General features: G+C 43.7%; 1 protein-coding gene across 1 annotated transcript; it reads left to right on the forward strand.

Annotated features, from left to right (window-relative positions):
• Positions 1–271: 271 nt before the first annotated feature.
• Positions 272–8736, forward strand: LOC113141816 (zinc finger protein 14-like). The gene is made up of 7 exons (XM_026326380.2): positions 272–587; positions 1569–1771; positions 2088–2189; positions 2281–2376; positions 2521–2631; positions 4595–4718; positions 5901–8736. The coding sequence occupies exons 1-7, from the start codon at positions 560–562 to the stop codon at positions 8501–8503; spliced, it is 3267 nt and encodes a 1088-aa protein (XP_026182165.1). The 5' UTR covers positions 272–559; the 3' UTR covers positions 8504–8736.
• The last annotated feature ends 4088 nt before the right edge of the window (positions 8737–12824 follow it).

Below are 12824 nucleotides of genomic sequence, written 5' to 3' on the forward strand. Positions count from 1 at the left end.
TATCGTCAGGTCAAGCTTTATTCCCCCAAAGCAAAAATGATATAATCCTTGCTGTCATAATTTAACCAGATTATAACAAAATACATAATTATTCTGGTGCTTACTGAGTTAAATTTTTTTTAATCTAGTTAACAGTCAAAAATCAACAGACATTGAATAAATTAACCCAGAAAACTATAAAACTTTCTAGGGCTCATTCCTCAAATGGCCTCTAGGGGGCGATATGAACCAAAACAGCTTCACGTCAACCTGACATCCCCGGTCGAGGAAGAACAACATGTTTAGTAGTTGGACAGATTAGTCCTCGGTGTTGTTTTCTTCACTAAACCCAGCAGGATATGTGTTTTATTGGGTCGTATGAGTAGACACGAACCGCTAATAGACCGTGGGGACCGAATAAAACCAGTGAGGCGCATGTTGCCACTACGCCTGCGCACTCACAACAGACTACCGAGCCGCCCTTCTTCTCCGCCAACTCGCACCGCAGGGTCGGGCGGACGTCGACTCACAACAACCCTGAGTTGATTTACTTGTCTAACCGAGCACTTTCCGGGATAAAATGGAAAGCCCGCATGGCAACGATAACAGTAAGCCGCTGGAAATTCAAACATGTATCACTCATCGCGAGTTTTCAGGTTTTCTTTTGGATTGTGTGCGCCCGATTTTGAACATGGCGTAGCCCGCTCTGAGATGGCGGTAGCTTTGTGAGACGGTGCAGCGCCAAGGAGCTGATGTGTGCGGTAGTTACCAGACGGAGCTTAACCTCGGCTAGGCTAGTTAGCTAACTAGTCCTCCCGCTGTTTCACCCGTAACCTAACTAGTAGAGTTAACTACTTAGTTAGCCACCCGCGTAGCTTTTCTGGTTAGCAATAGAAATTGAGCAATGTAACGGCTGCCTGGTGTTGCATTCACGGGCTTCAACTAACGTTAGTTATAATTAGTGGCTAATAATATAAAAATAAAAGACACAGGCGTCAAAGCAGAGATACAGCAACACATTGTACACAACAAACCGAGAAGTAATGTCATTTCGAAGAGGAGCATCACATTTGCTTATTCCAGTAATTCGAAAAGCAAAAGTCACGACTAATGCAGCCATGTTGTGCGGTGACTATTAATTACGACACAGTTGCCAGTCCATGAATGCAACCCGGTGCTTTGGAGGAGGTGGGAGTGTTGGTGGCCCATTAACTTCAGAAACTGGGGCCCCAGTAAAACTGTCAGGGAGCACTGGTTGTTTTTTTTTGTGTGCAAAGTATAATTAGTCCCCCGTGTGTAACCAGCTGTGTGTGTTTTTATTACCAGCAGTCAATACAACTGAGAAAACGACCTTCACAGCTGTGTTTGTTTGTCCAACCAATAGTCCAGAACCTATAGATGTTCAGTGTGTTATTATAAAAGACAGAAGAACAACGTCAGCAAAAGTCAGAGATCTTTATCAAAAGATGTTTATTAGTTTCTGATTATATCAGCTGTATATTTCTGTTTTAAATACCAGGTGACACTGGGAGCACTTTTTTAAAAATACCCATTTTTGGTAATGACTTTAATTGTCATTTGTTTTCCAGATCCGCCCCTTCTGTTGCCGTCTCTGCGCCTTTTCATTCCTCCTCTGCGCCTGGTGTCGGCAGCCATGTGGCAGGTGGTGCAGAGGGGCAGTGTGCAGGACTATGGGATGGTGGAGGAGTTCATCAGCACAGTCACAGATATTGTCCCAGAGTTAGTGAATACAGATCAGAAAGCACAGCTCCTCCTGGGCCTCAGAGCACGGGTAGGACTTTTTTTGTTGTTGTTTTTTTTTTCTTTGAGTGCTTATTCTAAAACAGGTGATTGCACTACATGACAACATTTTAATTTTCAGTGTAGATGTTATGTCAAAACAGTGTGACAATGGGGATAATCGTGAAAATCACCACAAATTCAGAGTGTCTCAACAACCGTAAAAGGTTCAATTATGTACTGGCTGACAACAAAAGAGCTGATTGAGGGATTCAATTTTTCTGTCAAAGAAAATACCATCAACACTTGCAAGATTCAGGATTTCTCATTTGAAAAGAGTTCAGATTTTAATTGAAGAACATTTCCAGGTGGTGCTTGAATTGTGTCAAACCGAGCAGGTAACAGATACGGAAACCATCGAGATGCACCTGGAGCGGATCAAGGCCCTTGTATCTGCCTGGGCAGCGCAGGTTAGCCTCACAGTTCCTCACTGTAGTCATTTATTCCAATAACTCATTTTTCTTTCTCCTTCAACTTCAGCTGTGTTTATTTTCGTTCCAGCCGTGTTTTGCAGATGTTGAGTTTCCAGAGTCAAACTTTGTGGATCAAATTGAACTGCTGTTGAAAGACCCTGAAGAGAAGGAAAAGTTTTTCCAGGTTGGTGATTTGCCTCTTTGAATTTGTGTTATGTGAAACCTTTTGTGCTGATGTTATTAAAGCAACATTAGCAGAATAAGAATAAATTGCATTTCTTTAATAGTACTTCAGTGTTAAACGATAAGTGGTTCTGATTTGTTTCAGGATGTTTTCCCGACGGATTTCGGACCTGACTATGACAGCGCTCTACAGGTGCTAATGTTGGATTTTCTGTCCAGGCTGGAGAAGCTTCTTCCAGTACCAGACATACAGCAGGTACTGTTTCTCACCTACCAGAAACATTTATTTGAGGTCTAAAGGGAACCTGATTGTGGGCAGGTAGAGTAAACAATCACTTAGTCATAGTCAAATCTTATTAGCATTTATCTGCTGGCGTACTTTAATAATAATAATAATAATAATACATTTTATTTCATGGCGCCTTTCAAAGTCTCAAGGTCACCTTACAGATAGAAAAGGAAGCATACAGCATGATATACATAGAGTGCATTAAAACAACAGTAACAAGAATACATAAACGGCGGGAGAGAATGTAAAGGCAAAAGCGTGGATTATCTAGGAAGTGGGCGAAGTACAGTAAAAGTAAATTGAAATACAGAAACCCAGATGACAGAACAACAAATATGAAACAGTATGAGACAATATGAAATAGGCAGAGGGTGGTAGGACATCACGGGCTGCTTTGAGAAGTTAAGAGAGTTAGGTGGAAAACGCTATACGGAACAGATATGTTTTGAGTGATGATTTAAAAGTTGATAAGTCCGGAGACGACCGGATGCGATGAGGGAGAATGTTCCAAAGGCGGGGCGCAGTGTGGCTGAAGGATCTAGCGCCCATGGTGGCCAGGCGCGCTGTAGGGGTGCAGAGGAGAGTGGAACTGGAGGAGCGGAGAGGACGAGGTGGAGAATAGATATGAAGTAGTTCAGTGATGTATGGTGGGGCAATAGAGTGGAGGGCTTTGTAGGTGAGAAGGAGGATTTTATAGTTTATACGGAAGGACACAGGGAGCCAGTGAAGTTGTTTAAGGACAGGGGTGATATGATGTGAGGATGGAGTTCTGGTGATGATTCGGGCAGCAGAGTTCTGGACAAGTTGAAGTTTGCGAAGTGATTTGAGAGGTAGACCAGTGAGGAGTGAGTTACAGTAATCCAAACGAGAGGTGACAAAGGCGTTAATGAGTATTGCCGTGCTATCGGTGGTGAGTGAGGAACGGATGCGGTTTATGTTACGGAGATGGGAGTAGGCCGACCGGGTAGTGGTATTGATATGCTGAGTGAAGGAGAGAGTACCGTCTAGGATGACACCCAGGCTTTTAACTTGGGGGGAGGGGGGGACAGTATTGTTGTCAATTTGAATGGAGAAGGTGCTGGTTTTAGAAAGGGTGGATCTGGTGCCCACGAGGAGAATTTCAGTTTTGTCAGGGTTGAGTTTCAAAAAGTTATGGGTGAACCAGGATTTGATATTATGTAAGCAGGTAAGGAGGGAGGGAGGGGGGAGGGTAGAAGATGGAGCAGCAGAGAGGTAGAGCTGGGTGTCGTCTGCATAACAGTGGAAATTGATGTTATGTTGCCTAAGGATATTTCCGAGAGGAAGGAGATAAATAATAAAGAGGGGGGGCCCCAGGACAGAGCCCTGAGGCACGCCACAACTGACAGTAGAGGGCTGGGAGTGGAAGTTCTGGAGATGGACGGACTGGGTGCGGTCAGATAGGTAGGAGGTGAACCATGAGAGGACCGAGCCGGCTATGCCGATGGAAGCAAGGCGATGGAGGAGAATATTGTGTGAGATGGTGTCAAAAGCTGCAGTTAGGTCAAGGAGGATGAGGATGGAGACAAGGCCAGAGTCTGCGGCTACTAGGAGGTCGTTGGTGATTTTGACCAGGGCAGTTTCAGTGCTGTGAAGTTGGCGGAAACCAGATTGAAAGTGTTCGTATAGGCTATTGGCGGAAAGGTGGGTATGGACCTGGTGGTGAACAACTTTTTCCAGGATTTTGGAGAGGAACGGGAGATTGGAGATAGGGCGGAAGTTGTTAAGGTCGGCAGGATCGAGACCAGGTTTTTTTAGAATTGGTGAGATGATGGCTGTCTTTAGTCCTCCGTCGTGGCTAAAGTTGAAAGTAGGGCACTGGATTTCTTTAGCACTGTGACTGTAGTGGATGTGAGGACATAGTGCCAGCTCTAAAACATTTTTGACCTGTGATCTTCTGTCTCCTCCTAAGACTGCATCGATGCTCAGTGCTGTCCCCTCTGCTCTGGAGGAGTGTGTGCACTCAGTTCCTGACCTTCAGCATCTGAAAACTGTGCTCCTGCACCACACTGCACTGGGCCATTTTGATTTAGCTGGTGAGTCTGATCTGGGTTGGATGTACTGTCATAATCCTTTGTCAGTTTAATGATTGTTAAATAAGATTTTATTAAAGACTTTTGGGTTAATGAGCGTGTTGACATGCACATTAATATCCAGGTCGTGGACGGGTCATATCCTGGTTTCAGAAAATCATTCATCCACCTGGAGCACTAACATAATTCTGCTAGCAAATCCAGGTTTCTGAAAACCTGAGATTTAGCTACAGTACTTTGATAAAAACTAGAGGACTGTTTTATAAAGGTGCCCCAGAAAATTAGCCTGATAAACTGAACCACAATGAATCTGTTTAATAAACCTGAGCCAGTGCCCTGCAGATCAGTCAGGACTGGTTCATTTCAAACATGACATTAGAGATTATAATGGTCACTTCCAAATACAGTGAAGAAAACACATGCTCAGTTGAAACTGTAAAGTTTGTGGCCAAAACTAACACAACCAGTCTTTTATTTATATAACTGTATTAACTTTCCATCATAGCTCTCTCTAAGGCTTCTAATGACCTTACACTACATGTGTTAATCTGCCAACCAATCAGTCCTTGGCTGCTTTCACTGAACTCCTGGTTGGTTTTGTGTGTTGACAATTTAAAACAAAATTTATTGTGACAGGACATCTGTGTGCTCACAAAGAGAAAATCTGCAGTACATTTACTGTGAAAATAACATAAGGAGGGGAAAAATATGTATCTGCAGATATGTTCAGTCCCAGTCAAGAGTACACTGCTGCTCTAATACACTCATGTTTACGGTTTCTGATGGATCTTTTACCGGAGGCATTGAGGGAAATCGGGCACTGAAACTGAACAAACGTCAAGACAGTCGACCAAAGTTTAAAAAACCTGAAATCCAGTCAGGTCTCTGAAAGGCAGGTTGTTGATTGTTCAGGAAGTTAATGAGGAGATATAACCCATCAAACTGGAATATATGAAAATAACTTCACATATCCACCCTCAGTCTGGTCATGATCCAACTACTTGTGAATCACCTTGTACTCTTACAGGTGTGAGGACCTGGATATGACAGCAGCTCCAGATAATTAAGACAGTTTTACACCCAATCAGTCAATGATGCAAATCATCTCAGTTATCCATTCTTATTGACTGTAAACTGATTTTAATCTAAACCATTAAGCTGATGGGATTCTTCTTTTCACCACAGATGAAACTCAGACCATTCCTTCTTCCTTTGGGAATTGCATCCTCTCTTCGCTGTCCCTCCCTCAGCTGGAGAAGGTTGTGATCGATGCAGACCAAATACAGTTACAGGCTCCATCAGAACAGATGCAGGGTTGCATGACTGTCCAGGTGGAGGGTGAAACTGTGACACTGTTGGATTACATACAGATTGAACAGCCATCGGGTTTGGTTGATCCTGACGATCAGGACGAAAGTGAGTTAAATGACCAGGAGACGACAAAAGAGGAGGTCAGTGGCACCTTAAAGCCAGCGGCCTTTCAACCACTCAAACAAAGCAAAAGGCTCCAGTTAAAGAGAAAAGCTTTAAAAGAAAAAGATTCAGCCGCAGCCAAGAGGCAAAGAAAAAAATACCCCAACAATAAGACGTGCCCTGTGTGCAGTAAGACTTTCTTGCGAGCTGCAGCCATGAGACGACACCAGGAAATTCACTCTGCAAATCGGGATCTCAGGTACAAATGCGCCAACTGTGACAAGCGATTCAGGGACCATTATGACATGAACAGACACAACATGCGCGTTCATGAAAAGGAAGAGATAAGTAACAACACCAAAGAGGATCCGGGAGATCCTAGCACTTCAGAGATGTCAGAAAACAAAAGTTGCTCTTTATGTGGAAAGTATTTTGCTCGTAGAGTAGACATGGAGCGACACATGAAGTCCCACTCAGAGGACCGCCCATATAAATGTTCTTTCTGTGAGAAGAAATTCAAGAACCCTTATGTCTTAAAGAGACACCAGAGAGAGATTTGTAAGAGCAAAGAGCTGAAAAAGTCTAAGAGGAGAGAGACACAGCGATCAAATCCACAGCCTCCCTCGGACGGGTTGTCGGAGGGTAAAATTTGTCCCATCTGCAGCAGGATCTTACCTTGCACCGCAGACATCGCAAAGCATCTACGGTCTCACTCAGAGGAACGTCCTTTTATCTGTGTCACTTGTGAGAAGGGCTTCAAGTACAAGGACACCCTGAAAAAGCATCAGATTATTCACGGTCACGAGGGGATCAGAGAGGAACAGAGCAAGACAGTGGAACAGATTTTGGCTGAAGCCGACACTCAGAGCTGTGATGATACTAGTGGCCTTGATAAGAAGGAAAGTCATCCTGACGCACCTGCAGACACTTCTAATGAGTCCCCATCTGGGCCTGTGCAAAAAGGCAGCAAAAAAGCCTTCAAAGTGTGTCCTGTCTGTTCCAGGGCGTTCGACAGTGTCAAAACACTGAACAGGCACATACAGTGTCACACAGATGATCGACCGTATCACTGCGTCCACTGCAAGAAGCGTTTCAAACACATGCACGGGCTGAAAAGACACCAGATTTATGCCATTTGCCACAAGAAAAGCAGCCGATTCCCATGGAAGAGGGAGCTGAGAGTGGGGTCCAGCCAAAGTGAAGTACTCAGTACTGACAGCCAGCAGGCGCCACTGCTGAAGATCCCTGTGTGGTGTTCAAACTGTGGCAAACACTTTGAATACCTGTCTGCTTTGAAGGAGCACCAGGAAAACATTTGCAAAGTAGAAATGAGAGAAATTATGAAATGTGACGACTGCGGAAAAGAATTCAAGAGCATGACTATGCTTAAAGTGCACCAGAGGATTCACGATCCGCTCTACTGCAAAGAGTGCGGCAAGATACTCGCTAACGAGCCGGCTTTCGAGAGGCACAAACTGATGCACAGACCCATGCAGTGCACCATGTGCGACAAGACTTTTACTCTGCTGAGACGCCTGAGGGAGCACTACGAGAAGCAGCACAACTTCACCGGACCATATCCTTGTGCACAATGTGACAAAACCTTCATCCAGCTGTCCTACCTTGCCATCCACCAGAGGATCCACAAAGGAGAGTTCCCCTACATTTGCAACATGTGTCCAGAGAAGTTCAGGTCTTCTAACTGTCTGACGGTGCACCAGAGGAAACACACCGGGGAAAAGCCTTTCCTGTGCTGGCAGTGTGGAAAGTGTTACCGCTCGGCGTCTGAGCTCACAGTCCACATGGGAACCCACTCAGAGGAGAGACCGTGGACCTGCACGCAATGCGACATGGCCTACCGCACAAAGCTACAGCTGACCAACCACGTGGAACAGGTCCACATCGGCGTCAGGTATCCCTGCAACAGCTGTGGGAAGCAGTTCATGAAGGAGACGTCCCTAAAGAGACACGAGCTGATCCACACCGGAGAGAGGCCTCACCAATGCACCGTGTGCGGTAAGACCTTCCTGACGGCCAATGAGCTGAGGCTACACAACAGGTATCACACCGGGGAGCGCCCATACAAGTGTGAAGTGTGTGGCAAAGCCTTCATCCAGTCGGGGTATTTGAAGTCGCACATGCGCATCCACACGGGGGAGAAGCCGTTTAAATGTGACATATGCGATAAAGGCTTCAGGCTGTCGTATCACATGAAGAAACACAGGCGGACTCACACCGGGAAGCCAAAGAACTACATGTGTGAGGAGTGTGGGATAGCATTCCTCCAGAAAAAATCCCTCTGGGAACACTCACTCACTCACGACGTGAAGATTGAACCTTCATTCAACGATGAAGGGAAGATAGAATTTCAGTAGAAATCTGTCTTCATGCAGGTTTTCTTTTATATGATGTTAAAGTTTCCACTGTGTTCACCAAAAAACAGAATAGTTCTTGGTTCTTAATTAACTTTATTTTGACCAAACCCTCAGTTGTTCTGTTTCCCATGCTGTGTCGATTCACATGTGTAAGGCATGTACTGTATGTATTGGATGTGAATGAATCATTTCTGCTTACGTGGTGTTTGGAAATAAATCAACCATGACTTTAATATTTGCTCCTTTTTTCTTTTTTTTTTTTAGGTCAAATTTGCTGGAACAATAAACAGACAGAAAAGCAGTTCGGATTATTAGTCAGGATTTTGAAGAAGCTGGTTTTATGCAGTTGGTCAACACCTGAAGTGTAAACATGTCACCCTGTTATCTGATTTAGGGCTGTGCCTAATGATTATTATTATTGATTCAGTCTGAAATCCAAAATGTTACTATCAGATAAAGAGCAGCAGATCCTGACATTCTAAATTAAAATAGTTAGCGATCAGTTTTCTTTTGATCCACTTATTGATTTATTGGCAGCTCTGAGAATGAAACAGATTAAACAGTATTGAAAAACTATATACAACATGCCAATTCTACAAAGCTGTTTAACCACTGTGTACTGCTGCTTTTTGCAGCTGTGTCCTCATAAATCAGGTTTGCTTAAAATACTTTTTTTTTTTTTTTTAGTATACTTCGTGTTATTTTGTGAACGTCCTACTGAGGAGTTGCTGCAGTAGCCTTGTTCAGCCAGACGATGGCAGTAGAGTAATAATAATGAGGATCAGGGTTCAGCACTGTGCTTCACAGGGGATGGATGAGCTGTCAGTCTTTTCCCCCTGCTGTCACAGCTTGTGTTGGAGGATTTTCACTCTGCATGCTTCTGAATACATAAATAATACATAGTTTATCCCTCATTAACATCCATATATTAGTTTTCAGTCAACAGAGTAAGTCACACAGAAAAACATCTGTTTCCTTTGTGATTTATGGGGAATTTTGTTTGTTTATGTGGCTTTTTACTTTATGCAACATCAGTTTCCCAACAATTGTTTGTACTGGCTCAGGGACTGAAAATCAATATGCATCCTCTGCTCTTCCTCGCACTCCATGTCACCTGCGTGTTCTCTCTGCCTGAATGACAGTTGAAACCACAGCAGCAGCTAAAGCATCATCTGTGCTCATTTCAAGATAAACTGCTCCCATCTCCCAGAAAAATCAAAGGCCGACTGAGTCGGAGCTTCTCCAGAGGGTTGGGAGCAGATCACTTTTTAACCGAAAGCATATTGATTTCTATGGGGCTGTAATTGCTTCAATGTGTACTGGATTATTCTCCCCGTAATTGAGGCCTGGCAGAGGTCTCTTTCCTAGACATAGCCGCCACGGTGCCAGGTGTTGGGCCGAGAGGAGCAACACAACCACTCTAGCCAGCTGGAGAGTTTGTCATTGTGGGATCAGTAAACAGCACAAACAGTACACTTCCCTGCATGCTTTGAGGTATTTTGTGCAAACCAACGTTCAGCTCTAATTGCAGGATGAAGCAGCATATTATGAGCAAAGCTGGATGTGAGGGAGTGATCACTGACGCTAAAAAGTCCTGTCTGTGCATTTGGATATTTGGCCTTCATCTGTGGTTTGTCTCTCCAGGAATAGGCTGTTATTACTATATATGCTGTTGTTCACTTGTATTGTGTTTGAGTTCCTGACTCGGTGGAACATTCCTGGATTTTGTAGTCGATGGGATGCTCGCACGCGTCTACAGATCTTGATATTACGGTGGTGTCACAAGCACTGTGGAGTATCAAAGTAATCAATCGGTGAAAAAGGACCTGAGGCACCAGTGAAAACCCCAATACTGACACATTTCTTGTTCTTTGTGCCCAATGTTCACGTGAGTTTCCAGGGTTCGTATGAACATTGCACCTGCAGTTTGTGTGGCCACTTTGAAAGTCTTAGTTCTCCATGATGCTGTGAATATAAATATAAACATTGCAATTATAAAGTTATTTTCTGACATTTCTCTAACTTTTCCCCACTTCTGCTATTTTATTTTGAAATACTGGAATAGGAGACATAATCTCACCTTATATTGGCATGGTGAAGGTATTAGCTAGCAGTTGTGGGGCAACATTAGCATTTGTTTTCTGTTGTTTCCAGTAAGTGCAATATTCACTTTTTTTTTCCAGATTTGTTTTGGTTTCCACCAAATTGCTGCACTGTGGTGCTGAACTGGAAGTGCACAGTGGCATCTTTCACATTACAATATAAAAAATATATTAAATGGAGCGGCTTTAACTGATAAGTGCTGCTTATTGTGATCATCTAATCAGCATTGTTTAGACAAATGAGTCACTTACTGTTGTATGTTCGGTTACATAGACCAAGGCAAAATCACATTAGCTGAATAGACTGGTAACAGAGAAGCACACAGTAAATAATAAACGGTTCCTGAAGAATGTGGATCTTTTGTTTACATCAGCAGTAAATGTAGGTGTAGCGTCCAAGTTTAGTTTCCAAAAGAACAAAATGTGATAACAAACAGGTTTTGTAAATCCTGCCACTTCCAGCATATTTCAGCAATCACAAACAGTTAAACTGTCCTGAGTTTTTTTTTTTTTTTTTTTTTTTTTTTTTTTTTTTTAAAAAGCAGGTTTTGATCATCAACAGGCACCACAGAATTTCCTGGTCTTATTGCCAAAATACTGTGACCCCTGCGTGTTGCTACAGAAACATAGCGTATCAAAACAAGCGCCCCATTTCTTGCTTTTGCTCCATGACGCACCTTTATTTCTTCCATATGAAGCGTATGGCACAGCAGAGGGCTTTGATAACAATATCTGCTCTGAATACAGTGCCACACACAAACTCATATACACCAGCACCACACCCTTGTTTAACCACCGGGCTTGGGAAAGTAGTGCACACGTTTAAAAAATCACAAATTACCCCTACAATCACTTGCAATAGATACCCTACTCTCATTGTTTTTGCAAAGCTTTTTCTGTTTTAGTCAATGGATAACGGAGGAAATAAAACACAGAGAGCCCATTGAGCTGGAAAAACCCTCAGACTAATCAAGAGAATAGAGAAGGATTGCTCTCCTAATCAAGTGTGTGTGTGTGTGTTGGTGTGCGTGCACTTGCATGTCTGTGTGTCCTCATCTGAACCTGTGTGTGTGCCCAGACATATCCACAGCCTCACACATTCCCTCCCATCTTGGGTACCAGCCCTGCAATCCCCACACACAGCCCTCCATCCTCCTTTGCTGCTGTGGTGTTCACCCACGTTTTTACAAAACCAAAAGGCTTTATCTTGTTTTTCATCCACTGTAATTCTTCCTCTGTCCTCTCACTTTCCTCCACTCGCGTTCATTTGCATTCTGCCCTGGTGTCTGTGTGTGTGTGTCTCCCTCTAACTCTGACATTTGTTTGGCAGGAGGGACCAGACGGGATGCTGTTAACGCTGCAAAAAGTGGCCATCTTTTTGTATGTCTTTTGGTTCCAATTGGGATGATATAACTTGCTTGTTGCAAGAATTGTTTCCTGTAATTGTAACTCTCATTCAACTAGGCAGCTCACTCACTTTCTATCAATAACATGACACAAATTTCGAGAGAAAATCTTGTAAAAAGTGGGAATCATTGTAAATACATGAGCCTATCCCAGTGGTATTCTTTTGAAATGCTTCTTTGAAAGCTGAAAGTCTGATTTCAAGACTCACTTTTGACCAAAATGACTTGCAAAAATTGACTTTTTTTTTACAGCAAACACTTCTCCTTCCTACTCTAGAAGGGAGTGAAAACAAGCCTGTCCCTGGTCAATGAGTTCACTGGGGCGGACGTCTCCTTAGACAAGGCTGTGGGGGAGGTGGTGGTGGTGGTGGTGGTAGTGGGCTCAAAATCTTGCAACCAGAGAGAAAGGGGAGTCTGAAGGAGAGAGGGAGAAAGAGAAATCTGGCAGCAAGACAGTTCAGAGTATTGGGCATTAGAGACAGCGAACAAGGGAAGGTCAGCCCCCCCTCATCCCCGTCTTCTTCTTCCTACTACTGCATCAGCAGATGTAAGGCTTCATCAATACTGCTGGACCACAGCTACACTGGTAAAATCTGTGATGAATCATTTACATGCTAGATTGTGTGTGTGTGTGTGTGTGCGTGTGCGTGCGTGCGTGCGTGCGTGCGTGTGTGTGTTTCATTTCAACGAAGCAGTGAAAGACGACACATAAGATCAGCTACTGACAGAGATGCTAATGAGCATCGGTGACTGGCCATGGCCCTGATCTGATTCTAGCAAGGTCATCTTGTGGTCTGATTGTCCCTCCAATCA

The sequence above is a fragment of the Mastacembelus armatus genome, chromosome 23 (genome assembly GCF_900324485.2).
Source record: "Mastacembelus armatus chromosome 23, fMasArm1.2, whole genome shotgun sequence".
Classification (NCBI taxonomy): Eukaryota; Metazoa; Chordata; class Actinopteri; order Synbranchiformes; family Mastacembelidae; genus Mastacembelus; species Mastacembelus armatus.

Excerpts from the sequence above, each read along its gene's own strand:
- LOC113141816 (XM_026326380.2), top strand. The coding sequence starts at position 560 with ATGGAAAGCCCGCATGGCAACGATAACA. Across the intron at positions 1,772-2,087 it reads TCCTGGGCCTCAGAGCACGG|GTGGTGCTTGAATTGTGTCA; the intron begins GTAGGACTTTTT and ends GAACATTTCCAG. Across the intron at positions 2,190-2,280 it reads TATCTGCCTGGGCAGCGCAG|CCGTGTTTTGCAGATGTTGA; the intron begins GTTAGCCTCACA and ends TTTTCGTTCCAG.